General features: G+C 42.1%; 1 protein-coding gene across 3 annotated transcripts; it reads left to right on the plus strand.

Annotated features, from left to right (window-relative positions):
• Window positions 1–5,047: 5,047 nt before the first annotated feature.
• Window positions 5,048–25,005, plus strand: LOC117093742 (zinc finger protein 506-like). 3 transcript variants are annotated; one of them, XM_033229256.1, is made up of 4 exons: window positions 5,048–5,215; window positions 20,380–20,506; window positions 21,013–21,108; window positions 22,443–25,005. In XM_033229256.1, exons 1-4 carry the CDS (start codon window positions 5,213–5,215, stop codon window positions 22,529–22,531), a joined length of 315 nt encoding a protein of 104 aa, XP_033085147.1. In that variant the 5' UTR covers window positions 5,048–5,212; the 3' UTR covers window positions 22,532–25,005. The 3 variants fall into 3 exon arrangements, with proteins under 3 accessions (XP_033085147.1, XP_033085149.1, XP_033085148.1); XM_033229258.1 differs by having other exon boundaries at window positions 22,490–25,005; XM_033229257.1 differs by lacking the exon at window positions 22,443–25,005 and adding an exon at window positions 21,344–21,604.
• The last annotated feature ends 1,490 nt before the right edge of the window (window positions 25,006–26,495 follow it).

Genomic DNA, 26,495 nt, shown 5'->3' on the forward strand with positions numbered 1-26,495 from the left:
GCTGCCACCTGCTCCCTTGAGAGGCTACACTCCATACTTCAAGTGGTCGTATTAGAGAAAATGACCAAAGAGCTAATAGTCACTAGACACTCTAGCAGAGATAGCCATGGTGGGTGGGTATCTTGGTTTATCGCCAGAAAGTACTAAAACCCAGGCCCAGAAAAAAACGAACAAACAAAAAAAAACTGAAGGATAGCTGAGGACACATCACCCTGTAAAATTTCCAAAGGGTAATCTTAACCTAAAAACATTCTGGTAAGTTCTCTGGAAAAATAGAAGAAAAAGAGGCACAGATATTTTTACAATACAGTGTCAGGGGATTATTCTTTGCTTTCTTTTCAGGGGAAATACTTACAAACAGAAAACAAATTTATTTAATAGTGTTATGCAAGGCTTTTTAAAAAATGATTAATTGAGGAACATGGGGTACACTTGAGGCCCTGCTTGGGACACATGTGAAAAATGCCAGAGAAAATCAGTCCCCTGTGGGGTGTGAAAATAATTAAGTGGCAGACAGTTAGACTTTAGGAGTCTGAGAGACTGAAGAGGCTCTAGTCCCCGAATTCCTACTTCTAAGAAGAAAATCTAAACTCAAGTGCATTTTTTGGTAAATCACTGCATTAGCGGAAACACAATTCAAGTTTAAACAACGATAAAGTGCCAATTAAACTCTGATTACATAATCAGGAAATTTTCACCTTGATTGTACAAATTAAGAAACTACCTAACTACATCTGACCAATTATTGAATATGGTTTTCTTCATCATGCATCTTATATATGTGTTTTCTTCAAGCCCCTCCCATGGACCTCAAACTACAAACGATAGCTGGGTGCTCTACAATTCTTCTATAATTCTTTCATTAAATTACTGGATATTGTTGCAGTGACTCCCATATGGTTTTTGTTTTGTTTTGTTTTGTTTGAGACGGAGTCTTGCTCTGTCGCCCAGGCTGGAGTGCAGTGGCTCGATCTCGGCTCACTGCCACCTCCCCCTCCCAGGTTCAAGAGATTCTCTCTCCTCTGTCCCTGGAGTAGCTGGGACTACAGACATTCGCCATCACACCCAGCTAATTTTTGTATTTTTAGTAGAGATGGGGTTTCCCCATTTTGGCCAGGCTGGTCTTCAACTCCTGACCTCAAGTGATTCGCCCACCTCTGCCTCCCAAAGTGCTGGGATTACAGGCGTGAGCGACCGCGGCCGGCCCCATACATTTTTAATAGGAGAAAAGAAACACTGAGAACCCCACGGACCAAAGCTCTTTCCATTCATGAACCCGCAGCCCGAGTCAGGAATCTCCCCTGTCGACCCTTCCCTGGTCCCTGCACAATCTGGGAGAGATGCGGCGCTGTGGGTGCAGAGCTGCTCAGAGAGGACTCCAGGCCAGCGCACAGTCACTGTGCAGGGAAGAGACAGGACGGCCGGGGCCGGCTGTCAGCGTAGCCAACATGTTATGGCTGAAGCGGACAGAGGGCGAGCTGGGCAAGGAAAACTCGGGGAGCAGATTTTGGAGCTGACTGTGGGAGGCCTGAGTCCTGCCACAGCCATTTCCCAGCCAAGGGAGGGGGTGACTGAGCAGGCTACCCAGCCTGGGAAACTGTACTTTTTCCGTGAAACTGTGCAATCCACTGATCAGAAGATTCCACTCGTGAAGCCACGCCACTGAAGCCTCAGATTCCAACCCGGGAGTTGAACAGATTCTTAACATCCTCTCAGCTAGAGTCTGCTTCAGCCTGCTGAGTTCCCGGGGGAGGGGCGACCAGCACCATGGCTGTGGCTGCCTGCTGTCTAAGCCTTTTGAGCTCCTTGGAGGAGGGACAGCAGCCAGCACTGAGACTCCCAATTGCCTAAAAGGCAAAGCTCCCTGGGCACAGGAAGGACAGCAGCAATTTCTAGAGCTCCTGGCTGCATTTTTTTCCCTGCTAGAGCCAGGGAGGCTAGACAACTTGGTCTCAAGAGGTGTCCCCCACAGCCCAACACACTGGCTGTGTAGATTGCAGCCAAAGTGTCTCTTTAGGCCTGACACTGACTCATCCCTCCTCACTGGGCAGGGCCTCCCTGCAGGAACTCCAACAACTCCAGCCAGGGGCTCAGGGACATAACTCTGATGTCCCTGGGCCCGAGCCCCTAAGGGGAGGGGTGGCTGCAGTCTCTGCGGACCAGCAGACTTAGCCTTTCCTCCTGCTAGTTCTGAAAAATGCAGGCAGCCCAGATGAGTGGGTTTCCCCCCAGTGAAACACCCCCCTCTACCAACGAACAAAGTGCTTCATTAAATGGGTTCTCCTCCCCATGCCACCCAACTGGATGAAACTCTTCAACAGGGGTTGTCAGACACCCTATACAGGAGCAATCCTACTGGCATCAGGTTGGGCACCTCCTGAGGTCAGAGATTCCAGAGGAAGGAGCAGACACTCTTCTTTGCTATTCTCCAACCTCCTTGATTGACATCTCCAGGAACAGGAGTGAACCTGTTGTCCTGAATAGGGCCTAAAGTGACCCCCAGCAAACAGCAGCAGCCCTACAGAAGAGGGACCTGACCACTGAAAGAAAATCAAACAAACAGAAAGCAACAACAACAGCATCAACAACAAAAAAGGACCAACAAAAACCCATCCAAAGCCAGGCATGGTGGCTCACACCGGTAATCTCAATACTTTGGGAGGCTGAGGCAGGCAGATCACTTGAGGTCAGGAGTTCAAAACCAGCCTGGCCAACATGGCGAAAACCCCATCTCTACTAAAAAATACAAAAATTAGCCAGGCATTGTGTTGCATGCCTGTAGTGCCAGCTACTCAGGAGTCTGAGACACGAGAATCACTTGAACCTGGGATGCGAAGGTTGCACTGAGCCGAGATTGTGCCACTGCCCTCCAGCCTGGGTGACAGAGTGAGACTCTGTCTCAAAACAAAACAAAACAAAACAAAACAAAAACAAAAACAACAATTCAATTGTCAGCAAACTCAAAGATCAAAACTAGACAAGTTCATGAAGATGAGAAAGAACCAACAAAAGAACGGTGAAAGGCCAGAGTGCTGCTTTTCCTCTGAGTTATCAAAATGTCTCTTCAGCAAGGGCGCAGAACTGGACAGAATATGAGATGGATGAATTGACAAAAGTAGGCTTCAGAAGATGGGTAATTAACTCTGCTGAGCTAAAGGAACATGTTCTAACCCAATTCAAAGAAGCTAAGAACCTTGATAAAAGGTTAGATGAAGTGCTAACTAGAATAACCAGTTTAGAGAGGAACATAAATGATCTAATGGAGGTGAAAAACACAGCATGAGAACTTCATGAAGCATACAAAACTATTTGTAGCTGAATTGACCAAGCAGAAGAAAGGACATCAGAGTTTGAAGACCACCTTGCCAAAATAAGGCATGCAGACAAGATTAAACAAAAAACAATAAAAAGGAACAAATTAAGGGTAAACAAGCTTTATCCCAGGTAAATGGCAATGCATCTATAATAAGCAAATTGATATAATAAGAACATTGCAATGGGAAGGGGAGAAGAGAAAATATATATATATATATATATATACACACACACTCACCAGACTATGGAGGATTCATCAGCAGATCAGGAAGCAACAGTCTGGACTCCAGAGTCAGACACCCACTCACCAGACCGGGATTCACCACCACACCTGGAAACAACAGCCTGGGCCCAATAGTCAGCCACCTGTCCCTGCACAGACAAGGAGAGGTCTTTGAAGCTTTGGTGCAGTTGGGGATCCTAGCTCCTTTTGTAACAAGTTGTTTGGCATGAGGCCCAGTTGCAACTGGGCTCTTTGCAGCTGGGCTCGAGGAACACAAAAAGGTCAACTTGTTTTTTTTTGCGATTGGCTATTGTTTTTCAATAACTAACATATAGGAATAGACCAAAATAGAGATTTCTCCAAAACAATCTGCGCCCCAAGTTCTCTTTGCCCAGCTTGGCCTCAGTCCCATTCAGCCAGAAGATGGCAGCTGCACTGACAGCCAGGCCCCCAGGCGTCCTGTCTCTTCACTGCGCTGTGACTGTTCGCTGGCCTGGAGCCCTCTCTGGGCAGCTCTGCACCTGCAGCATAGCGTCTCTCCCAGATTGTGCAGGGACCAGGGGAGGGTCAGCAGAGGAATGCCTCAAGGGGCTCACATAACCTGTTCCAGGACTTGGTGACCATTGTGTGTGTCCACATTCAATTGAGTTCAAATTTAATATTTAACTTTTCCTCCACAAATTCCCCTGTCTTGATGAATCACCTCTGTCTCGACAAGATGAAGCCCTTAGGCCGTTACATAACCTCCGCCTCCTGGGTTCAAGCGATTCCCCTGCTTCAGCCCCCGTAGCACCTGGGACTACAGGTATGTTCCACCACACGTGGCTAATTTTTTGTATTTTTATTAGAGATGAAGTTTCGCCACGTTGGCCAGGCTGGTCTTGAACTCCTGACCTCATGAGATCCACCCACTTTGGCTTTCCAAAGTGCTGGGATTACAAGCGTGCACCAGCGGACTGGCCCTAAATGATTTCTTTCTGTCTCCTGTAACAGTTTGAAATTACTTAAAGGTTGTTTCAAATTGAAAAAATAAAAATAATATAGATAAAATAAAATATAAACAGTTAAAAAATTATATTAGATTACAAAATATATACGTAAATCTCGAGAGGTCAAAAATGACAAATTTGATCTTTTATAAGGTTTTATCAAAATTACCTTTAGTATTGACAATACATTATTGCCAAAGTAAAAGCTGATTTTCTCTTGAAAAAAAGTTTTATGTATTATTAATATGAGAGCAAAATATTTCTGTTCACCTTTTGAAATACATTCAACAAGAGAGAGAGTAAAGAAAAGAGAATTTTCCCAGGCTCTGGGGTGGGCTTGGCTCAGCTCAGGGAGGAAGCCCTGCCTGAAAAGGCTGCAGCGTAGGCTGTCACTCTTTCTTCACTCAGCCCAGCGTCTAATCACATCTACTGTCACTCGGGGCCTCAGAGGGCGGGGCCTTAAGCATTATCCAATCAGGGGCGGCGGGCTGGAAACCGTCCAATCAGAAAGGCAGCTGGAGCGAAGAGGACGGTTTCCGGATTTGGTGTGGCCTTTGTCTCTCGCTGTAGTCAGAGCTCTAGGTCTCGTTCTCACTGCTCCTAGATGCTCAGGCTCTGTGGTCCTGTGTCCTGCAGGTATTGGGAGATCCACAGCTAAGACACCGGGACCTCCTGGAAGCCAAAAATGGTGAGAGTGCCGGTCCGACATCCCGAGAGAGGAGAGGGACTGGTTGGAACCGGTGAAAAGTGGCTGTGGCGGGACTCAGGCCTCCCCGCAGTCGGCTCCACAATCTGCGCTCCCAGTTCTTAACCAGCTCGGCCTCAGTCCCGTTCAGCCGTAAGATGGCAGCTGTACTGACAGCCGGGCCCCCGGGCGCTTTGTCTCTTCACTGAGCGGTGACTGTGCCCTGGCGTGGAGCCCTCTCTGGGCAGCTCTGCACCCGCAGCGTGGCCTCTCTCCCAGATTGTGCAGGGACCAGGGGAGGTTGGGCAGGGGAGAATCCCGACTCGGGGTGCGGGTTCATGAATGGGAAGAGCTTTGTTCCTTTGGGTTTACAGTGTCTCTTTTCTCCTTTTAAAAATTTATGGGGCCGGACGCGGTGGCTCACGCCTATAATCCCAACGTTTTGGGAAGCCGAGGCGGGCGGATCGCTTGAGGTAAAGAGGTGTTAGGACAACAGAGTTCCTCTTAAGTGACTTAACTTTCTGGTCATAAGTTGTAAAAGTTGTAAATCAACCCTACCCCTTCTTCTTCCCCTTTTCCTTTTCTCGCAAGTCGCGCATTTACCTTATTTGGAAAAAGTTTCGGTCTAAGCTTACGGGGATCAGCTTAGATTGTGCGGTCTGATCCCAGACAACAGGGGACGGAAACAAAAACAGGAACTGCATTAGGGTTCAAAACCCCTTCCTGGCTGGGTGCGGTGGCTCAAGCCTGCAATCCCAGCACTTCGGAGGCCGAGGCGGGTGGATCACGTGGTCAGGAGTTGTAGACCAGCCTGGCAAACGTGGTGAAACGCGTCTCTACGAAAAATACGAAAACTATCTGGGCGTGGTGGCACGTGCCTGTAGTACCAGCTACTTGGAAGGCTGAGGCACGAGAATTTCTTGAACCTGGGAGGCGGAAGTTGCAGTGAGCTGAGATCCAGTCATCTTAGCCTGCTAGACAAAGCGGGACTCCGGCTCAAAAAAAAAAAAAAAAAGTAAGCATCTTAAAACTTCCTTTATGTAAACACTGTGAGTAATTTCACTGATTTTCTAACACTTACTTTCACAAACCAAGTGAATAACCCTGACGTGGAAATTAAAGCTTGAACCTAGTGTCTCCAAGCTAAGGCTGATATTAAGCCTGCAACAGGAGGGTTTTTGTTGTTGTGGGTTTTTTTGTTTTTTGTTTTTTGTTTTTGGACACAGTGTCGCTCTTGGTACCCAGGCTGGAATGTAATGGCGTGACCTCGGCTTACCAGGTTCAAATGATTCTCCTACCTCAGCCCCTCCAGTAACTGGGATTACAGGCATGCACCATCACGCCCGGCTAATATTGGTGTTTAGTAGAGACGGGTTTTCTCCGTGTTTGTCAGGCTGGTCTTGAACCCTCTGCATCAGGCCCGCCTCAGCCTCCCAAAGTGCTGGCATTATCGATTTGAGCCACCGCACCCGGCCGATAGGAGGTTATTAAAGACCCTGTTAGTTTTTTCTGGGGAGTCTCCCCTGCAGATACCTCAGACTGCTCACCCCAGCCGTGGAAGGAGCCTTTATGCTGAAAGAAGCTACAGAGCCCTGGAAAGCTGGGGCCCCGCAGGCAGATGCGGTTAAGATTAAGATGAAAGGAAACTGGGAGGGTCTTACTGGTAATTAAGTTGTTACGGTTTTGAGGCACTTTTTACACTTTCTAAAATACAAATGTTAGATTTACGTAAAAAAAAAAAATGAGTTCCTAAAAAGTATTGCAACAGGAAGAAGTACCAACTAACTAAAAGATCTTTATGGCTTGCAAAAAATGTAGTCAGAAAAGGGCTTTCTTTTATAGGGAGGAGTAAACAAGATTACAGAGGAAGGTGAGAGGGGAATGGCAAATGGAGGGTGAAAAAGTTTAGATCAGAGAATGTCTTACCCTGAAATCAGCGTGTTCTTAGGAGGGACATAAAATGGGGTTGTATGTTGACTCAGACTGAGGGCAGCTCAAAGTTCACTAGCCTGAGGGATGGAGATAAACTTAAGTTTGATTAAGAAATATTTTAGGCTGAGCGCCATGGCTCAGGCATGTAATCCCAGCAGTTTGGGAGGCCGAGGCAGGCGGATCACCTGAGGTCAGGAGTTCCAGACCAGCCTGGTCAACATGTTGATACCCTGTGTCTACTAAAAATACAAAAATTAGCCAGTAGTCATGGTGGCCACCTGTAATGCCAGCTACTTGGGAGGCTGAGGCAGGAGAATTGCTTGAACCCTGGAAGCAGAGTGAGCTGAGATGGTGCCAAGGAACTCCAGCCTGGGTGGCAGACCGAGACTCCATCTCAAAAAAAAAAAAATTATTTTGACCACTGAAGACAAATTCAACTGAATTTCTTAATGAGAAAAAGGAGAAAATGTGCAGAGTATGTGTCTGGCTGTGTAATAGGTAAGAAAAGAGGGCACCATCTAAGTCATAATGAGAAGGGCGTTTCTTTCCATGTACTGTTCCTGGAGCACACAAAGAATAGAGAATTTTATTAATCACAAATATTTTCCAGGATTATCTATGTATTTCATCTTTCCCCATCTCTTTTCTTTGTTCTATGCATTTCTTCCATTTGGCTTTTCCTGGGCTGCATCTTATATATGAAACCGGTAAACATAACTACAGTGTTTTGCTGAGTTCTGTAAGTAGCTGTACCAAATTATTGAATTTCAGGGAGGTTTGGGAGTCCTCAGTTTTCAAACAGTAGCTCAGAAGTATAGATTGGCCTATGGGGTTTTTGATTGGCATTTGCAGTGAGGGACAATGTTGTGAGAATGAGCCCGGGTTCAGGGTCTGTGCTGACTCTGGGTGGTGTCAGAATTCAAATATTAGGCAATGAATTGGTGTTGGAGAATTGTTTGATGTTCAGCAAACTCTACAGATTTGGTGTCAGAAAAAAGATATCACGGAGGCCTGACCTGGAACAAAGCTCTGAGTATTTGAAAATGGGAGGCTCTGTTCTCCTGTACACAGGCTGTCACACTGCCTGTTGTCCTGTGATTTAAGGTCTTCTTCCAAGGTGACAGAAGACTGAAAACTTAGAGGAAAGAGCTCTGATGACAGACCCCCTTTTCTTGCAGCTGCCATCACAGGATTCCCACCCACTCACAAACACACACACTAGACATTGACGTGTCCACACTCTTCCCAGGACTGAGCACCACCCTCAGGAACTTCACCACGGCATTTTGATCCTAGTGTTTCTTGCCAAGAACCCAGAAGTCTCTACAAGTCCCCTGGCATATCCCCACCCCTAGACACAGAATCTGCAGCAGCAACCTGTTTTCTCCACCAACCTAAGGACCTCCTGTTTATAATCTCATCTATCTGCATGCAAACAAAAATAAATCAGAATACAGCACCACCTGGGCCACTATCTGTAATGAAAATCAGTCCTTTCACCTACATTGCACTCTCCCACTCCTCCACAGGGATTTTTTTTTTTTTTTAAAGCTTTGATTTTTGATGGGGTGTATACATGTGGGTTTGTTACACAGCTAAAATTATGCCATGGGAGTTTGGAGTGGAGATTATTTTGTCATTGAGGTACTAAGCATAGCACCAAACAGGTATGTTTTCTGATCCTCTTACTGCTCCCACCCTCCCCCCTCAACTGGGCCTGACTGTCTGTTGTTCTCTTTGTGTTTATATGTTCTTATTACTTAGCTCTTACTTATAAATAATAACATGCATTTGGTTTGCTGTTTCTGCATTAGTTTTCTTTTTTTGTTTTTTGTTTTGTTTTGTTTTTTTGAGACGTATTTTTGTTCTTGTTGCCCAGGCTGGAGTGCAATTGTGCGACCTTGGCTCACCACAGTCTTCGCCTCCCGGATTCAAGCGATTCTCCTGCCTCAGCCTCCTATGTAGCTGGGATTACAGGCACATGCCACCACACCTGGCTGATTTTGTATTTTTAGTAGAGAGGGGTTTCATGTTGGTCAGGCTGGTCTTAAACTCCTGACCTCAGGTGATTATTCCACTTTGGCCTCCCAAAGTGCTGGGATTACAGGCATGAGCCACAGTGCCCGGCCTCTGCATTAGTTTTCTAAGAATAATTGTCTCCAGCTTCATCAGTGTTACTGCAAAGGACATGGTCATTTTTTTTTTTTTAATGACCACAGAGTATTCCATGATGTTTATGTACCATGTTTTGTTTTTACTAAATCTTTTATTTTATTTTTGCAGACAGGCTTATTGCCCAGGCTAGAGTGCCATGGCATGATATTGGCATACTTTAGCTTCAACCTTTCAGGCTCAAGCAGTTCTCTCCTACTTCATCCTCCCAAGTAGCTGGGACTACACATATGCATTATCATGCCTGGCCAATTTTTCTTTTTGTATTTTCCGTGGAGACAGGATTTTGCCATGTTGCCCAGGCTGGTCTCAAACTTCTAAGCTCAGGCAATCCACCTGCCTTGGCCTCCCAAAATGCTGGGATTACAGACATGAGGCACCGCATCTGACCATACCATATTTTCTGTATCTTGTCTACCAGTGATAGGCATTCAGGGCCTGTCCACGTCTTTGCTATTGTGAATAGTGCTGCAATGAACATGCATGTGAATATGTCTTTATAATAATTTATATTCTTTGGGTATATACCCAATTATGAGGTTCCTGGGTCAAATGATAATTCTGTTTTAAGTTCTTTTTTTTTTTTTTTTTTTTTTTTTTTTTTTTTTTTTTTTTTTGCGACGGAGTCTTGCTCTGTCGCCAGGGCTGGAGTGCAGTGGCCGGATCTCAGCTCACTGCAAGCTCCGCCTCCCGGGTTCACGCCATTCTCCTGCCTCAGCCTCCCGAGTAGCTGGGACTACAGACGCCCGCCACCTCGCCCGGCTAGTTTTTTGTATTTTTTAGTAGAGACGGGGTTTCACAGTGTTCGCCAGGATGGTCTCGATCTCCTGACCTCGTGATCCGCCCATCTCGGCCTCCCAAAGTGCTGGGATTACAGGCTTGAGCCACCGCGCCCGGCCTGTTTTAAGTTCTGTGAGGAATCACCACACTGATTTTTACTGTCATTGAACTAATTTACACTCCCACCAGCAGAGTAAGCGTTCCGTTTTCTCTGCAACCTTACCCATCTGTTATTTTTTGACTTATTAAAAACAGCCACTCTGATGGGTGTGAGGTGGTATTTCATTATGGTTTTTCTTTTAATTTATCTAATGACTAGCGATGACCTTTTTTTTTTAATATATAATGCTTGTTAGCCACATGTATTTCTTTTGACAAGCGTCTGTTCATGTTTTCTGCCCACTTTTTAATGAAGTTGTTTGCTTTTTTCTTGTAAACTTTTTTTTTAAAGTTTAGGTTCTTAATAAATTCTGTATGTTAGACCTTTGTCAGAGGCAACGTTTGCAAATATTTTCTTTTATTCTGTAGGTTGTTTGCTCTATTTATAGTTTCCTTTGCTGTGAAGAAGCTCTTTAGTTTAAATAGGTCCCATTTGTCAATTTTTGCTTTTGTTGCAGTTGCTTTTGGTACCTTCGTCATGAAGTCTTTGCCAGTTTCTGTGTCTAGAATGTTATTCCCCATGTTTTCTTGCAGAGTTTCTTATAGTAAGTCTGTGATTTATCTTGAGTTGATTTTTGTGTGTGGTGTAATGAAGGGGTCCAGTTTCAGTCTTCTACATAGTGCTAGGTAGTTATTCCTGTACCATTTGTTAAAGAGAGAATTCTTCCCACAATCCTCTTGTCAGCTTTGTCAAAACTCTGATGAGTATAGGAGGGTGGCATTATTTCTGGGCTCTCTATTCTGTTGCATTGGTCTTGTGCACTTATGGATATCATATAATATCTTTCTGTCTTCTGGTTTTTCCTCCATAAACATTATTTCAAGTGCATACAGTGTGCTAATTTCAGATGTCCAAGAGTTCAAAAAGTCTTTCAAAAGTTCCAAAAAAATTTTTGCAATGCCCTTTTTTCTTTTTCTTTTTTTTTTTTTGAGACAGAGTCTCGCTCTGCCACCCAGGCTGGAGTGCAGTGGCATGATCTCAGCTCACTGCAACCTCTGCCTCCTGGGTTCACGCCATTCTCCTGCCTTAGCCTCCCAAGTAGCTGGGACTACGGGCGCCCGCCACCACACCCAACTAATTTTGTGTGTGTGTGTGTGTTTTCAGTAGAGATGGGGTTTCACCGTGTTAGCCAGGATGGTCTCGATCTCCTGACCTCATGATCTGCCTGCCTCAGCCTCCCAAAGTGCTGGGATTACAGGCGTGAGCCACCACGCCTGGCTTCTATTCCCTCTTTTCTTAAGGAATTTAGAATATATGTAGATGTTTTTCTCTGCTTGTTTGAATATACGTAAATCATGTCAACAACTAAATAAAACTTTTGTCATTTTTTATGACTCCAGATTATCTTTATCTTGTACTTCAGATTTATTGCTTTGTTTTTGGTTCTGAAAAGTTTATTTTTTTGATTTTTATTCCTTTAAAGTAGACACAGATTTGTTTAGATACAAGCTCATTCTAGGAGCACACAGAGCTTAGCACAAAGATAAGATTAAAGGTAACAATACAGAATAATAAAGACTAAATGATACTCAGTTTCTGTGACAGAAACCTGATAATCCAAGGTAACTATCCAATATTTGCAGGCTGAAGTACTTACACTGTGAAAGCAAGAACAGTTCAGGGTATAAACTGAACAGTTGAGTCTGTAGTTGTACCTTGCTTTCTATTTATTACTTCAGAGCAATTAGCATAGTTATGTGTAATGTTTGTAGATAACCTGCATTCACATAAATTAAACAATATTTTCTTTTTTTTTTGGAGACAGAGTCTCACTCTGTTGCCGAGACTGGAGTGCAGTTGTTTGATCTCTGCTCACTACAACTGCTGCCTCCCAGGTTGAAGTGATTCTCCTGCCTCAGTCCCCTGAGTAGCTAGGTTTACAGGCATGCATCACCATGCCTGGCTGAGTTTTTATATTTATAGTAGGGATGGGGTATTACCATGTTCGCCAGCTTGAACTTGAACTGCTGACCTCAGGTGATCCACGTGCCTCAGCCTCCCAGAGTGCTGGGATTACAGGCATGAGCCCTAAACAGTATTTTCTAAAATAGTATGAATACAAAGCCACAATATTTACTTTGAATTAATCACTTAAATGGTTATTTTAATACTGTTATTTATGCTTTTGAAACATAAAATGTTTTAACTGAAGTATAGATTCCCCACCCACCCCGCACCGGAGTCTCCCTCTCTCGCTGGGGCTGGAGTGCAGTGGCACCATCTCCACTTACTGCAACCTCCGCCTCCCGGGTTCACGCCATTCTCCTGCCTCAGCCTCCTGAGTAGCTGGGACTACAGGCCCCCGCCACCATGCCCAGCTAATTTTTTTTGTATTTTCAGTAGAGACGGGGTTTCACTGTGTTAGCCAGGATGGTCTCGATCTCCTGACCTCGTGATTCACCTGCCTCGGCCTCCCAAAGTGCTAGGATTACAGGCGTGAGCCACAGCACCCAGCCTCTGTTGCCCAGGCTGGAGTGCAGTGGTGCGATCTTGGCTCACTGCAAACTCGGCCTCCGAGGTTCAAGCAATTCTCCTGCCTCAGCCTCCCAAGTAGCTGGTAGTACAGTTGTGAGCCACCAGGTCCGGCTAATTTTTTTATATGGTTTTAGTAGAGACAGACTTTCTTTTTTTTTTTTTTTTTTTTGAGACGGAGTCTTGCTCTGCCACTCAGGCTGGAGTGCAGTGGCCGGATCTCAGCTCACTGCAAGCTCCGCCTCCCGGTTTATGCCATTCTCCTGCCTCAGCCTCCCGAGTAGCTGGGACTACAGGCGCCCGCCTCGTCGCCCGGCTAGTTTTTTGTATTTTTAAGTAGAGACAGGGTTTCACCGTATTAGCCAGGATGGTCTCGATCTCCTGACCTCGTGATCCGCCCGTCTCGGCCTCCCAAAGTGCTGGGATTACAGGCTTGAGCCACCGCACCCGGCCTCAGACTTTCACTATATTGGCCAGGCTGTTCTCAAACTGACCTCGTGATTCACCATCCTCGGCCTCCCAAAGTGCTGGGATTACAGGCATGAGCCACCACACCCGGCCTAACTGATGTATAATTTTAATTTTTTAAAATGCTACATACATTATGACTAGTTCATTAAAATTATTCATACTTAGATATTTATATCTAATATCCAAAGAATATTTACAACCAAATTGTTAGAGTTAGTAGATATTAGACATGTTTATTACTTTATTCAATCAGGATAATTATGATTAAGCACAATTTTAGTATCTTTTATTTCACTAAATTTGTATGCGGCTGTTACAAGACAAATAAAGACAGGTGATGTGGCCACCCAAAAACTATAGTAGTTCTTCAATTAGCTATGTTGCAAGATCTAATATATTCCAGTGTATGAACATAGTCAGTTTGTATTTTTTCATCAAAATGTGTTATTGGAAGTTGTAAGATATATTTCAATATAGACCCCCATTCAGTGGCTAGGAGAGCACAGCAGAAATGGAAATGAAACTTTATAAAATTCTTCTGAAAATATGCCCCCATTCTTTTCCTTTCTTTTTTTTTTTTTTTTTTTTTTATAGGGGAACAGAGTCTCACTCTGTCCCCTGGCTGGAGTGCACTGGCACTATCTGGGCTCACTGCAACCTCTGCTTCCCGGGTTCAAGTTATTCTCCTGCCTCTGCCTCCCGAGTAGCTGGGACTATAGCACCCACCACCATGCCCTGTGAATTTTTTTGTATTTTTAGTAGAGATGAGGTTTCACCATATTGGCCAGGCTAGTCTCGAACTCCTGATCTTGTGATCCACCCGCCTCAGCCTCCCAAAGTGCCAGGATTACAGGCGTGAGCCATCTCACCTGGCCTTGCCCCCTTCCTTCATAATGCACATGTTTCTCATGCTTAGAGTAGCTGTGCACTTTGGGTGTTCAGAGAGAAATTGCTTTTAGGGGAATATTTTCTGGCTGACATCATCAATCTTATATGTAAACTGAGCTTTTTCTTAAGATCTAACTTTTTTCTCTCAAAAGAATCTTGCTCAGATGCAGATCTGTTTTTCTCTCCAATGCTTTGGGTGTCTGTTTCAGAAGCCCTATTAATATCCCATGGTTTCTGAATAAGGTGGGCTGTCACAGTGAGAGACAACTTTTGGAGCTATCTCTATCTGGACTCATGCTGGAAATTTAGCAGTATTTTTTCCTTGTCACTATTATAAGTAGAAACTGAGGCTGAAACACTGCTCCCATTTCCATTATTGTGAAGGTGAAATTCTACCCAGGAGGCCTGCAGGCTCTCCTCCTGCAGCTCAGGCTTCCATTTCTGATGTGACCCTAGAGTGCTGCTGTGGCAAATGGAATTCACATAAACTGTAAACTGTGCTCTGAGCTGTGCCTCAGTGGCAGATGGTAGAGGTCAAGAGAGGACACTAGCACTCAGGAGAAAGCAAGCAGGAGTGCTGTAGCCCAATGCCAAGGAGTACAGAGCCACTGCTCTAAAATGTAAATAGCCAAAAAGATAGAATCCTATTCAACCATTTTTGTAGCAGAGTGAGAGCCTACGTTTAGCAGGCACCTGGCTTCAAGCTGCTAAACTTCCTCCTGTTATGAAGAGGTGAAAAGTTTATTTGTCATTGAATATAAGTAATTAGCATACACAGATGGCCTCTTCAATCTCCAGGTGAATTTAGGATAAACTATGTATGACATGGTGCTGAAATTCTTCTACTTGTGGACTAATTATGGTGGCTGTCTTTCTATTTTTGCAGTCTCTTAAGCAGATTGACTATGATGCATGTCACATTCAAGTTTAATTGTGTAATAAAACCATTTTCTTTCTGTTCTATTATTGTGGAGTTTCTCTGGGGCTGGAGAAAATTTTTCTTTTAATTATTGTTTCCAAACAGTCTAGAATTACCAGACATGATATAAACACATACAGTGCCAACCAGAATTTACTCTAGAGGGGACGTTCCGTCTCAGGCTTCCAGTCAACTCACATTTGTGCAGAGAAGTGTATGCTGTTCCCTAAATGTGCAGGCAGAATTGTGTTTCTGCCTATTTGTTATTTATAGTCCTCTACAGTCACTTCTAGAGAGTCTAGATCAGATTTCTATAAATTTCACAGGGCAGCAATCAATCATTTTACTTCTTTCAATGACTCTTTTATCTTCAATCATGAAACTGATTCAGAGACCATGGGGCCCATAAACCCAAGTAGAGTAACATGTATGCATTGAGTAGACATGTAGACAAGAAAATCTCCATTTTTTTCTTCCTTCCCTTGCTAAAAAGCTCACAAATGTGCAGGTAACATGTGCTGCTGCTCCAGCCACTCAAGCCCTAAATCTGCAGCTCCATATTTTGAGTCCAGGTCTTGGGATTTGGGAATTAAAAAACTTTTATCTGAAAAATGCAAGTCCTTTTAGTTATCAAACTCAGAGACGTTAAAATAAAAGTGCAATTATGTCTTTCTCCTCCCTTTGAATTGTGTATTCATCTTTTGAAACTGTTCAGTATTGCCACATGTAGCTATAAATTAAACTAATAATGCCACATTGGACACTATATCCCATACCCTAAACTATAACGATATATATCTAATTAATAACCAAGGTTATTTTTTTACATAAATAGAAATTACTGACAAACAACTTCGTGTCAGCCCACTCTGTGTTTCTCTTTTTGTCTTTACAAATCTTCTTGTAACTACTGCTAATCGAAGTGTAGATTCTAGGCAACTTTAATCTTTGCTCCCAGGTTATTATCTGTAAACTTTATCCAAATAAACTGTCTACTTAATATTCATGTTGTGTCAGCTTTTTTTTTTTTTTCCATGTAGACTTATCATTTAGAATGTGCTAGAGCAGCCTCTATGAGGGGATCTCTCCTTCGTTTGTACTCCACTTGCTGTAACACAAAGGATGCAGAGCCAGGTGTAACCTACCTAGAATCTGCAGATAACATCTGGCCTCTGCCTGGGATTTACAAAAAAGGGCCGGACTTTGGATAGAGAATGTACAGAAAAGTAACAAAAGACATTTTCTGCATTGTGAGATGTCAGCCTAGACAGCTTACAGCCCCCATTTGGCAGTATGGCTCTGTGAGATTTTTCACATCTTGTTCATTGACCTGCTACAGTGGTGTGAGAGCTTCCAGGAGGAAATAGAATCTCATGACAGAATATGTGTAAGTATAGAAAAGCATCTTAAAAGTGAGAGAACAAGGCCACAAAGTATCCAGAGCTATGACCACAACTATATTTACCTGTAAAATGTGATACTGGAGTACAGTATTTGTGTTCTTTCTTTTACCCAAGAGCTAGCAAATCAGGACAGGTGATCCAGCTTCTGGAGCTCCACCAAGGCAGTTCCATTTCTCATTGAGAATCAGCCTGAGTCTCTCCAGCCTGGCTTATCATTGGGCCATCAGTCCCAGGTCACTGGGAATTCTCTCACAATCATCCAGGTATCTTTGAGGGATTTGAGGATGTCCAGAGCAGAATTGTGTCAGGCTGACAAGAGTAGTTAATTCTGCTTCTTTCTCAGTGTAAGAGAAATGAATCATCCTGTGTTTGTTCATCCCCTCATACAAGGGGTGTCTTTGGTAGGTACCCAGATGAGAGTTTATCCAGTTTCGTGGTACTTGGATGATAAACAAGAGGACATCTGGAGACCCAAATAGATAAACTAGTAAATTCCATTTCATATGACCATTAAAATAAAACATGAAGCAGTCATGGTTCCTACAGTCCAGAAACTTTTAGTCTAGACTAGCAACTGGGTAAATAATTGAACCATCATATGGTTGGTACAACAAATAGATATGTCCAAAATATTGGGCATTTTTTGCCACTTTATATTGTGACTTCTGATCCCTATACTTGAAAGGATATTTATGAACAGAAGAATTGTTGTTATAATTTCTTTTTTTTTTCTTTGTTGATATGGAGTCTCCCTCTGTCACCCAGGCTGGAATTCAGTGGCACAATCTCGACTCACCACAAACTCTGCCATTTGGGTTCAAGTGATTCTTCTGCCTCAGCCCCCTGAATAGCTGGGATTACAGGTGCCCGCCACCACACCCAGCTAATTTTTGTAATTTTAATAGAGATGGAGTTTCAAAATGTTGGTCAGTCTGGTCTTGAACTCCTGACCTCATGATCCACTTACCTCAGCTTCCCAAAGTGTTGAGATTATGGGCATGAGCCAACAGGCCCAGCAGTATTTCTATTTCTTTCATCCTGTTAAGTGTACATATTTGTTTCCTAATAAACTTACCCTAGAGAACCTTAAGGGATTTGTTTAAATTGCATATTAGCATATAATATAGAGTTGACAGGGCAGTGGCTAGAAAAGATTAAAATTACACAGACTCTGGTATTTAAGTTTCTTTTAGGTAAGCTTAGAAAAAACAAAACTGGAAATACCCCAGTGGCATAGAGAACAGAATTCTACATAGGGTCCACTTCCTGACCCAGTTCTGTTGAGATTCACCCTTTTTGGAGGCCTTATTTAGGTGTGACCCTACCCTGGAGTCTTGCCTCACAGAACCTTGTAAAAGAGATCAGAGTTTTGGCTGGTGAATCCTGTTGTCTTTCTAGAGCTGGTGCTTACAATTTCCTGAAATCCAAAAACAGATAAATGGAAAAATAAATTATATGTTGTAGGGTCTTGGTTTTTAAATTTTACATTAAAACCAGTATTTGCAGAGACATTCTATTTAGGAACTTGTTTTCCATTCCTGCATATCCGGTAGTTGCTCCACAAGTCACAAAAATGTAAATATAAGCAGAATAAAATTTTCTCTAAACTACATTAAACTCTTGCTTTCCATGTTTCTTTCATCTGTCTATATTTAGCTTTAATTTTTTGCAGTTTTTAAAAAAATTTGATGGCAGAGAAACAGAAGAAGCAACAAAAATGCTGGGCCCTTTACCTAAATCCTGAAAATTATTATACACTTAGTACCAGCTCCCAGGGTGTTATGAGAATTAAATCACATAATGTGTTATGCCCAGCACACTGCTCTGTATCCTACTCTTGAGCACATAGTACCTGTTTGAAAAACATTGCATTAGTACATGTGTACATGCTTTTTAAATCCAGACTTATTCAGAAACTGCTGCCTTTTGTTTTTTCTGTAAACTGTAAAGAACCAGCAAAGGATATAAAACTTTAGGATGGAGATGGGTTGTCCTTATTTGTACCAGAGGGATGGCATTTATTACCCAGAAAGTTCTGAAAAAAATTATTAGGAGATACCTGCTCTTTAGGGTGCTAAATGAAGCCTATTTAAAATTACTACTAAAAATTACAGAACGTAGCAGTCGTCTGTATTTTAAAGTTTGTATAAAACTGATGTTTCTTTCTTTTTTTTTTTTTGACACGGAGTCTGGCTCTGTCACCGAGGCTGGAGTGCAGTGGCGTGATCTCGGCTCACTGCAACCTTCGCCTCCCAGGTTCAAGCAATTCTCCTGCCTTAGCATGCTAAGTAGCTGGGATTACAAGTGCTTGCCACAACACCCGGCTAATTTTTGTACTTTTAGTAGAGACAGGGTTGCACCATGTTAGTCACACTGGTCTCGAACTCCTGACCTTGTGATCCTTCCCCCGCAGTCTCCCAAATTGCTGGGATCACAGGCATGAGCCACCGTGCCTGGCCTAAAACTGATGTTTCTTTATACTTACATTCAGACTATAATTTATTTTCTTTGGGAGGAATATTTCAACAGTGATCCTGTGTTCTTCTGTGTGCATTAGCACATCATAAAAATTTGTCCTAGGCTGGGCGCGGTGGCTCACGCCTGTATTCCCAGCACTTTGGGAGGCCGAGGCAGGCGGATCATGAGGTCAGGAGATTGAGACCATCCTGGCTAATACGGTGAAACCCTGTCTCTACTAAAAATACAAAAAAATTATCCAGGCATGGTAGTGGGCGCCTGTAAGCAGGAGAATGGTGTGAACTCGGGAGGCAGAGCTTCCAGTGAGCCGAGACTGCGCCACTGCACTCCAGCCTGGGTGACAGAGCAAGACTCCGTTTCAAAAAAAAAAATTGTCCTAGTGAAGTTAATGGTTAATGATTCACTTGGTTAAATATCTCTGATATATTTTTTTCACTATAGAGTTAATTATTTTTCCTCTTTATTATTAAGTATCTTTATGCAGCTGATGTGCATAAACCATCACATTTAATCTGGCAACTGTCCTTTTTTTCTCTACATATGTTTCTATGGTGAATGAAGGCTATTGTGTTTGTTTACAGGCTAGAAAAAGTGGGAAAAACACAGGCTCTTCCACTTACTAGATGTTTGTCAAAATATCCTTCTTGGGCCAAAAACATTGGCATTACTGGTGAGCTTGCTAGAAATTCACAAAATTAGCTGGGCACGGGTGTCTCTACCTGTAATCCCAACACTTTAGGAGGCCAGAGGGGGCAGATCACCTGAGGTAGGGAGTTCAAGACCAGCCTGACCAACATAAAGAAACACCATCTCTACTAAACACACACACACACACACACACACAAAATTACCAGGTGTGGTGGGGCATGCCTGCAATCCCAGATACTTGGGAGGCTGAGGCAGGAGAATTTCTTGAACCTGGGAGGCGAAGGTGGCGGTGAGCCGAGATGGCACCATTTCACTCCAGCTTGGTCAACAAGAGTGAAACTCCATCTCTAAATAAATAAATAAATCAGACTTTATTCCAGATCTTCTGCGGGGGAGGGGAGGGACCTGCATAACGAGGTCTTCAGCTTATTGTACATATTAAAACTTTAGAGATGCTCTTCTAACTCAACATGTCTTTTCCATCTGAAAAATATTCACAACTCATTCTGTATGATGTAAATATAGCACTCAAAAATGTACATGTTCATGTTCTTGCCCTTAATTTTATACTTTATTTTAATCTAGAAAAATACATGAATTGATGTGGATCTTATGCTGCTCTTTCTTCTCCGAGTTAGAGAATACATTAGATAATATTTCTGTTTTGAAATCATTTTATTGGATAATTTTAGTCAGTTCTATAAGACAGAACCAGTTCTCTTTACTCTCTCATTTCACCTTAAGTCAAATTAAAAATTCCGCCCATGGCCACTTGGTAAAAATGTGTGTGTGTGTGTGTGTGTGTGTGTGTGTGTGTGTGTGTGTGTATGTGTATGTTTTTCAGGGACTATTACAATTTAGAGATGTGGCCATAGAATTCTCTCTGGAGGAGTGGCATTGCCTGGACACTGCACAGCGGAATTTATATAGGGATGTGATGTTAGAGAACTACAGAAACCTGGTCTTCCTTGGTGAGGATAACTTGAGTACATAATAATATACCCTAACGGTTTTATTTATTTATTTATTTATTGTATAATTTTTTTAGTAATTTATTCTTTGCATAAAAGAGTTTCGGATCCCCATTTTCCAGAAAATCTTCAGAATTTGTTCACTTAGAAAAGAATTTCTTCAACGTGTTCCATCTTAATCCAAACTTTCCACATTCCTGAGTTGATCTATATTCTTCATTCTAAATTAGTGGTAATTCCAGAAATTTAATGGCATAAAATATTGTTGCCCCCATCTGAAAATCTAATTGCCACCACCAATTTTTGATTCAGTAGTACCAGCTAGTAAAATTAAGAAACCTACAAGTTGAAAGTATTTTCTAATTATTTAGAAATTTCTGTTATAAGTTAGTATTTTTGTATTAATTTACTAGAATATTTTGTCACATTCTCTCTGCTGAGCACATTACTAGCTTGTAATTGGAGAATATAAGCAAGATTTATGTTCTTTATTTTTAATAAAACAGGTATTCCTGTTTCTAAGCCAGACCTGATCACCTGTCTGGAGCAAGGAAAAAAACCTTTGACTGTGAAGAGACATGAGATGGTTGCCAAGCCCCCAGGTAGGTGCGAGTGAAAATGAATACAACAGACGACACAGATAAGAGGTCCCAAGGTCAAAGAGAAAGCCAGCCCTTAAAATGTGATTCGGGAAGCTGTGTTCCAAAGGAAATAGTTCTTGGGCAGCTGTTTTTTTTTGTTTGTTTGTTTGTTTTTTCTTTTTTAATTTTGCTCTTACAAAGGAGCATCATCTGTCTTATGCTTTTAAATTCTCTAAGGATTTTCCTTTTCTTTCAGTGAGCTTCCTTCAAGTTCACAGTGAGAGCCAAAGTCCTCTTCATGGCAATTAACAGACTGTACAATGTGGCTGCTTTTCCTTAATTTTTGGGACACACAAATATCTGCATGATTTTGAGAAACTAAAATTACTCTCAAAGTTCTCTTTTTGCATCAGGTCTGAAATGTCTGAGAGTAATAGTTTCTGTTGAATTTTGTTTGTTCATTTTTCTGCACAATCCATTCCATTTTTATTACTATCTAGTCTTGAAATATATAGTTTGAAATTATAAGTATGACATCCCTCTGCTTTGTTATTTTTCCTCATGGTTGCTTTGGCTATTCAAAGTTCATTTTAGTTTCATGTAAATTTTTGAATTATATTTTCCATTATTGTGAAAATAGTACCACTGCAATTTTAATTAATAGGAGGTTTATTGAATCTATAGATTGGATAATATGGCACTTCAATAATATTTATTTTTTCAATTCATAGATAAAATATTTTAAAGTTTATTTGTATCTTTTCTAATTTTTCCTTTTTTTATTGTTTTTTTTTTTTTTTTTTTTTGAGACGGAGTCTGGCTCTGTCGCCTGGGCTGGAGTACAGTGGCCAGATCTCAGCTCACTGCAGGCTCTGCCTCCCGGGTTCACACCATTCTCCTGCCTCAGCCTCCCGAGTAGCTGGGACTACAGGCGCCCGCCACCTCGCCTGGCTAGTTTTTTGTATTTTTAGTAGAGACGAGGTTTCACTGTGTTAGCCAGGATGGTCTCGATCTCCTGACCTCGTGATCTGCCCGTCTCGGCCTCCCAAAGTGCTGGGATTACAGGCTTGAGCCACCGCGCCCGGCTCCTTTTTTTTATTGTAAAGATTTTTTACCTCCTTGGTTAATATTTTCCTCAGAAATTTATTATTTAATGGTATAGTCAATAAAATTTTTTTCTTCTTCTATTTTATCAGATATGTATGAAACCATAGATGTATGTTAATTTTATATTTTGCTAGTTTACTGAGTATATCTATTAGTTTAGACAGATTTTAATATACTGTTTATGGTTTTTTAAATATAAGATTGTATGATCTACAAATAGCAGCATTTTACTTATTTTTTAATTTCAGTGGATTTTTTTATTTCTTTGACTAATTCTTCTGCCACATACTTCCAGTGCTACATTAAAATAGATGCACTGACAATGGGCACAATGTAGTTTTGTATTGGTGTCTGAATTTGATGGAACAAACACCTCTTCAAGTTTTCATAAACCGATTTTAGAAGGTAAAGGTTTTCTTTTATCGGGCCCTTAGGGTGATGAGATGCCCTCTGAATTTGTAGTGAAGAGGGATTGTAGCTTGGTCACAAGGATGCTGGGTCTCCACTAGGGTTCACCTTCAGTTAGCCTGTTACGGGGGCTTGGGTAGTTGTAATTCCTGTTTTATTTTTGGACACACTGCTTATCTTTCAGGACTTTGCTCTGTAGGGCAGACACTAGGGCATGCTTTTGCAGTCAGGTCTGCATATGCTGGGCCTTAAATCAGGATGTGGATGAGTGTGGCTTTCAGTAAGTACCAGAGAGCATTTCCTCAGGTAACTGTGTGGGTTTCTATATAGGCAGAACTGACAATAAACTGTGGCTCACATAACTGAAACTGAGTCAGTGAACTGTTTCAGGGACCACGGTAAAGGCCAGAGTCTGCAGGCCTGCCTACATGGCTGTAAATGGGTGCCTTCCTCCAGGTCTCTGGCATAGCAGGACCGCTGCCAGTCCGGGGCTGGGAGGAGTCTGTGATGGTTACAGAGTAAGTTCAGAATTCTCTGTGGGACCAAGTTGGGTGAACCCTATCCTGGTCTGTAGCCAAGAACTGGGGTCCTGTAATTTCCCACCTGAATGAGGGCCTGCCTTCCGAATAGAACATGTCTCGCTCGAACTGAAGCTTTAACAGCATTTCACAACTCCATCCCTGGATCTCAAATCTCTCTTAGAGGCACTTATTTTGGAGATGGCGTCTTGCTACATAATCAAGGCTGGTCTCAAAATCCTGGCCTGAAGCATTTTTCTAACCGTAATGTACCATGTAGCTGTCATTACAGGTGTGAACCATAATGCCTGGTTCTCTCATAAAATCATTTTTGGTCAGGGATGGCTGACTTTTTTTGCTGTAAGGGGATATGAAAATAGAGCACTTTTATTCTTTTCATTTCACTGATGTCACTCTCCTTATACATTTCTTTCTTTCTATATTCTATTTCAAATTTGTAATTTTAGATTCAGATATTTAGAACAATATGCTAGAATTTGCATGGTATGCCGAAAGTAAATTAGATAATTAGTAAGCACTCCATATTTATGAAAATAGTTACTAAATGGTTATATTTACTAAATATAAATAGTTACTAGTTATAAGTAGTTATAAAATTATGGGATTTTTATCTACTTTCTTCACCCTGTATATAAATAATAACAGAGTTTATTTCCTAATATTTGTTTTACGTATCAGAGGGTCTAACCCTATTCTGCAAAATATATATATATATTTTTTCTATATTTAACAATGTAAGGCTATTCTTTGCTTCTAAAGTTGGAATACAGCAGTTTTGTGTGAGAATAACATATTTAAAACGTAAAAAGCAACTCTAGTTTCTTTTAAATGCTAATTTATTAAAAGTTTCTCATTAGAATCTTTTTATAATTATACTGCATATTCTCTGAAATTTTACTGCCACACAGTGCATGCCAATGATTCAAAATACCTGTATATGATAAGTACATAATAATAGTTTAAAGATTGCAGTTACCTCAACAATTTTTTTTTTTTTTTTTTTTTTTTTTTTTGAGAAGGAGTTACCCTCTCTCATCCAGGCTGGAGTGCGGTAGTGCTATCTTGGCTCACTGCAACCCTCACCTTCCGGGTTCAAGCAATTCTCATGCCTCAGCCTCCCAAGTAGCGGGGATTACAGGCATGTGCCACCGTGCCTGGCTAATTTTTGTATTTTTAGTAGAGATGGGGTTTCATCACGTTGACCATACTAGTCTTAAACTCCTAACCTCAGGTCATCCACCCGCCTCAGCTTCCCAAAGTGCTGAGATTACAGGCATGAGCCACAGCGCCTGGCCTGACAAATTTTTGTAATGATACTTCCATGTGTTATACCAGATTTTATGAGTAAACATTTATCTTATTTTGTGAAGTTCTGTATTAGCATGTTTTTTCAGTGTAGTTTTTTTGTTTGTTGTTGTTTTGAGAGGAAGTCTCGCTCTCTTGCCCAGGCTAAAGTGCACTGGCGCAATCTCAGCTCACTGCAACCTCCGCCTTCCGCCTTCAAGCCATTCTTCTGCCTCAGCCTCCCAAGTAGCTGAGACTACAGGCGCGCCACCACTCCCGGCAAATTCTTGCATTATTATTCGAGACAGTGTTTCACCATATTGTCCAGGCTAATCTCAAATTCCTGACCTCCTGATCTGCCTGTTTTGGCCTCCCAAAGTGCTGGAATTATAGTCATGAGCCCCTGCGCCTGGCCTCAGTGTAGGTTTCTTAACATAGGTTTATTGTGCCTGTTGGTTTTACTTACATATTATAATTTTAGAGAATTTGCAATTCTGTTTGTACACTTTAAGTCTATTTGAGGTTTAACTAAGAGATAAATTGCACATGTCTATCCCAATCAGATTACATATGTGTGTTTCTAAATATGACCCCAGTTTTAGTTATGGCTTGTCTTATATTCTTAGCTGATTTTCAGTGGTAGTTTTTTTTTTTTTTTTTTTTTGAGACGGAGTCTCGCTCTGTCACCCGGACTGGAGTGCAGTGGCCGGATCTCAGCTCACTGCAAGCTCCGCCTCCCGGGTTTACGCCATTCTCCTGCCTCAGCCTCCCGAGTAGCTGGGACTACAGGCGCCAGCCACCTCGCCCGGCTAGCTTTTTGTATTTTTTAGTAGAGACGGGGTTTCACCGTGTTAGCCAGGATGGTCTCGAACTCCTGACCTCGTGATCCGCCCGTCTCGGCCTCCCAAAGTGCTGGGATTACAGGCTTGAGCCACCGCGCCCGGCCAGTGGTAGTTTTATCTTGCCTAAGTGATTAGTCATGAAGATAGTCTATTTCACCATGTGTTTAATGATGAATATATATTTCCTTTTGTGAGAGAAACACTTTTGTGATTTGAAGGTAATTTTCAAAAAGACTTATAATTCTGGATTTTTTCAGTTTTTCTTTAAAAACATTGTTTTAAAAACACATAACATAAAGTTTACCATCTTAAATGTATTGAAGTGTACATTTCAGGGCCAGGCATGGTTGTGGCTCTCATCTGTAATCCCAGGATTTTGGGAGGCCAAGACAGGAGGATTCCTGGAGCCCAAAAGCTTGAGACCAGCCTGGGGAACATATAGAGACCCCTTTCTATAAAAAAAAATTAATAATAGTCAGGCATCGTGGTGTGCAGCTGTGGTCCCAGCTACATGGGAGATTGAGGGGGAGTCAAAATTGTGTCACTACACTCCAGCTTGGGTGACAGAGTGAGACCCTGTGTCAAAATAAACAAGGTGTTCATTTCAGGCATGTTAAGTATATTCACATTGTTATGCAAAAGACTTCTAGAAATTTTGCATCTTGTAAAACTAAAACTCAATACCCATTAAATAACAACTGCTCATTTTACCTTCTCTCCAGCCCTTGACAGACAAACCTTCCACTTTCTGTTTTTATGGTTTTGACTACTTAAGGTATCTCATATAAGTGGAATCATACAGTATCCATAATTTTGTTACTGGATTAATTCAGGTGACATAATATTCTCAATGTTTATCTTAAAATGTGACAAGATTGTTTTATTTAAGGTGGAATAATATTCCATTGTGTGTATATGTTACTTTTTTAATATATTTTTAAATCAAGAGACATCTGGGTGGCTTCAGGCTTTTGGCTTTTGTGAATACTGGTATAATAAAGACAGATTTTCAAATATGTCTTCCAGGTCCTGTGTTGCTTTCTTTTTTTTCTTGAGATGGAGTCTCGCTCTGTCACCCATGCTGGAGTGCAGTGGTGTGATCTCAGCTAACTACCACCTCTGCCTCCTGGGTTCAAGCAATTCTCCTGCTTCAGCCTCCCGAGTAACTGGGATTTTAGGTGCCCATCACCATGCCTAGCTAATTTTTTGTATTTTTAGTAGAGACAGG

The sequence above is a fragment of the Trachypithecus francoisi genome, unplaced genomic scaffold, assembly GCF_009764315.1.
Source record: "Trachypithecus francoisi isolate TF-2019V2 unplaced genomic scaffold, Tfra_2.0 Lachesis_group12, whole genome shotgun sequence".
Taxonomy (NCBI): Eukaryota; Metazoa; Chordata; class Mammalia; order Primates; family Cercopithecidae; genus Trachypithecus; species Trachypithecus francoisi.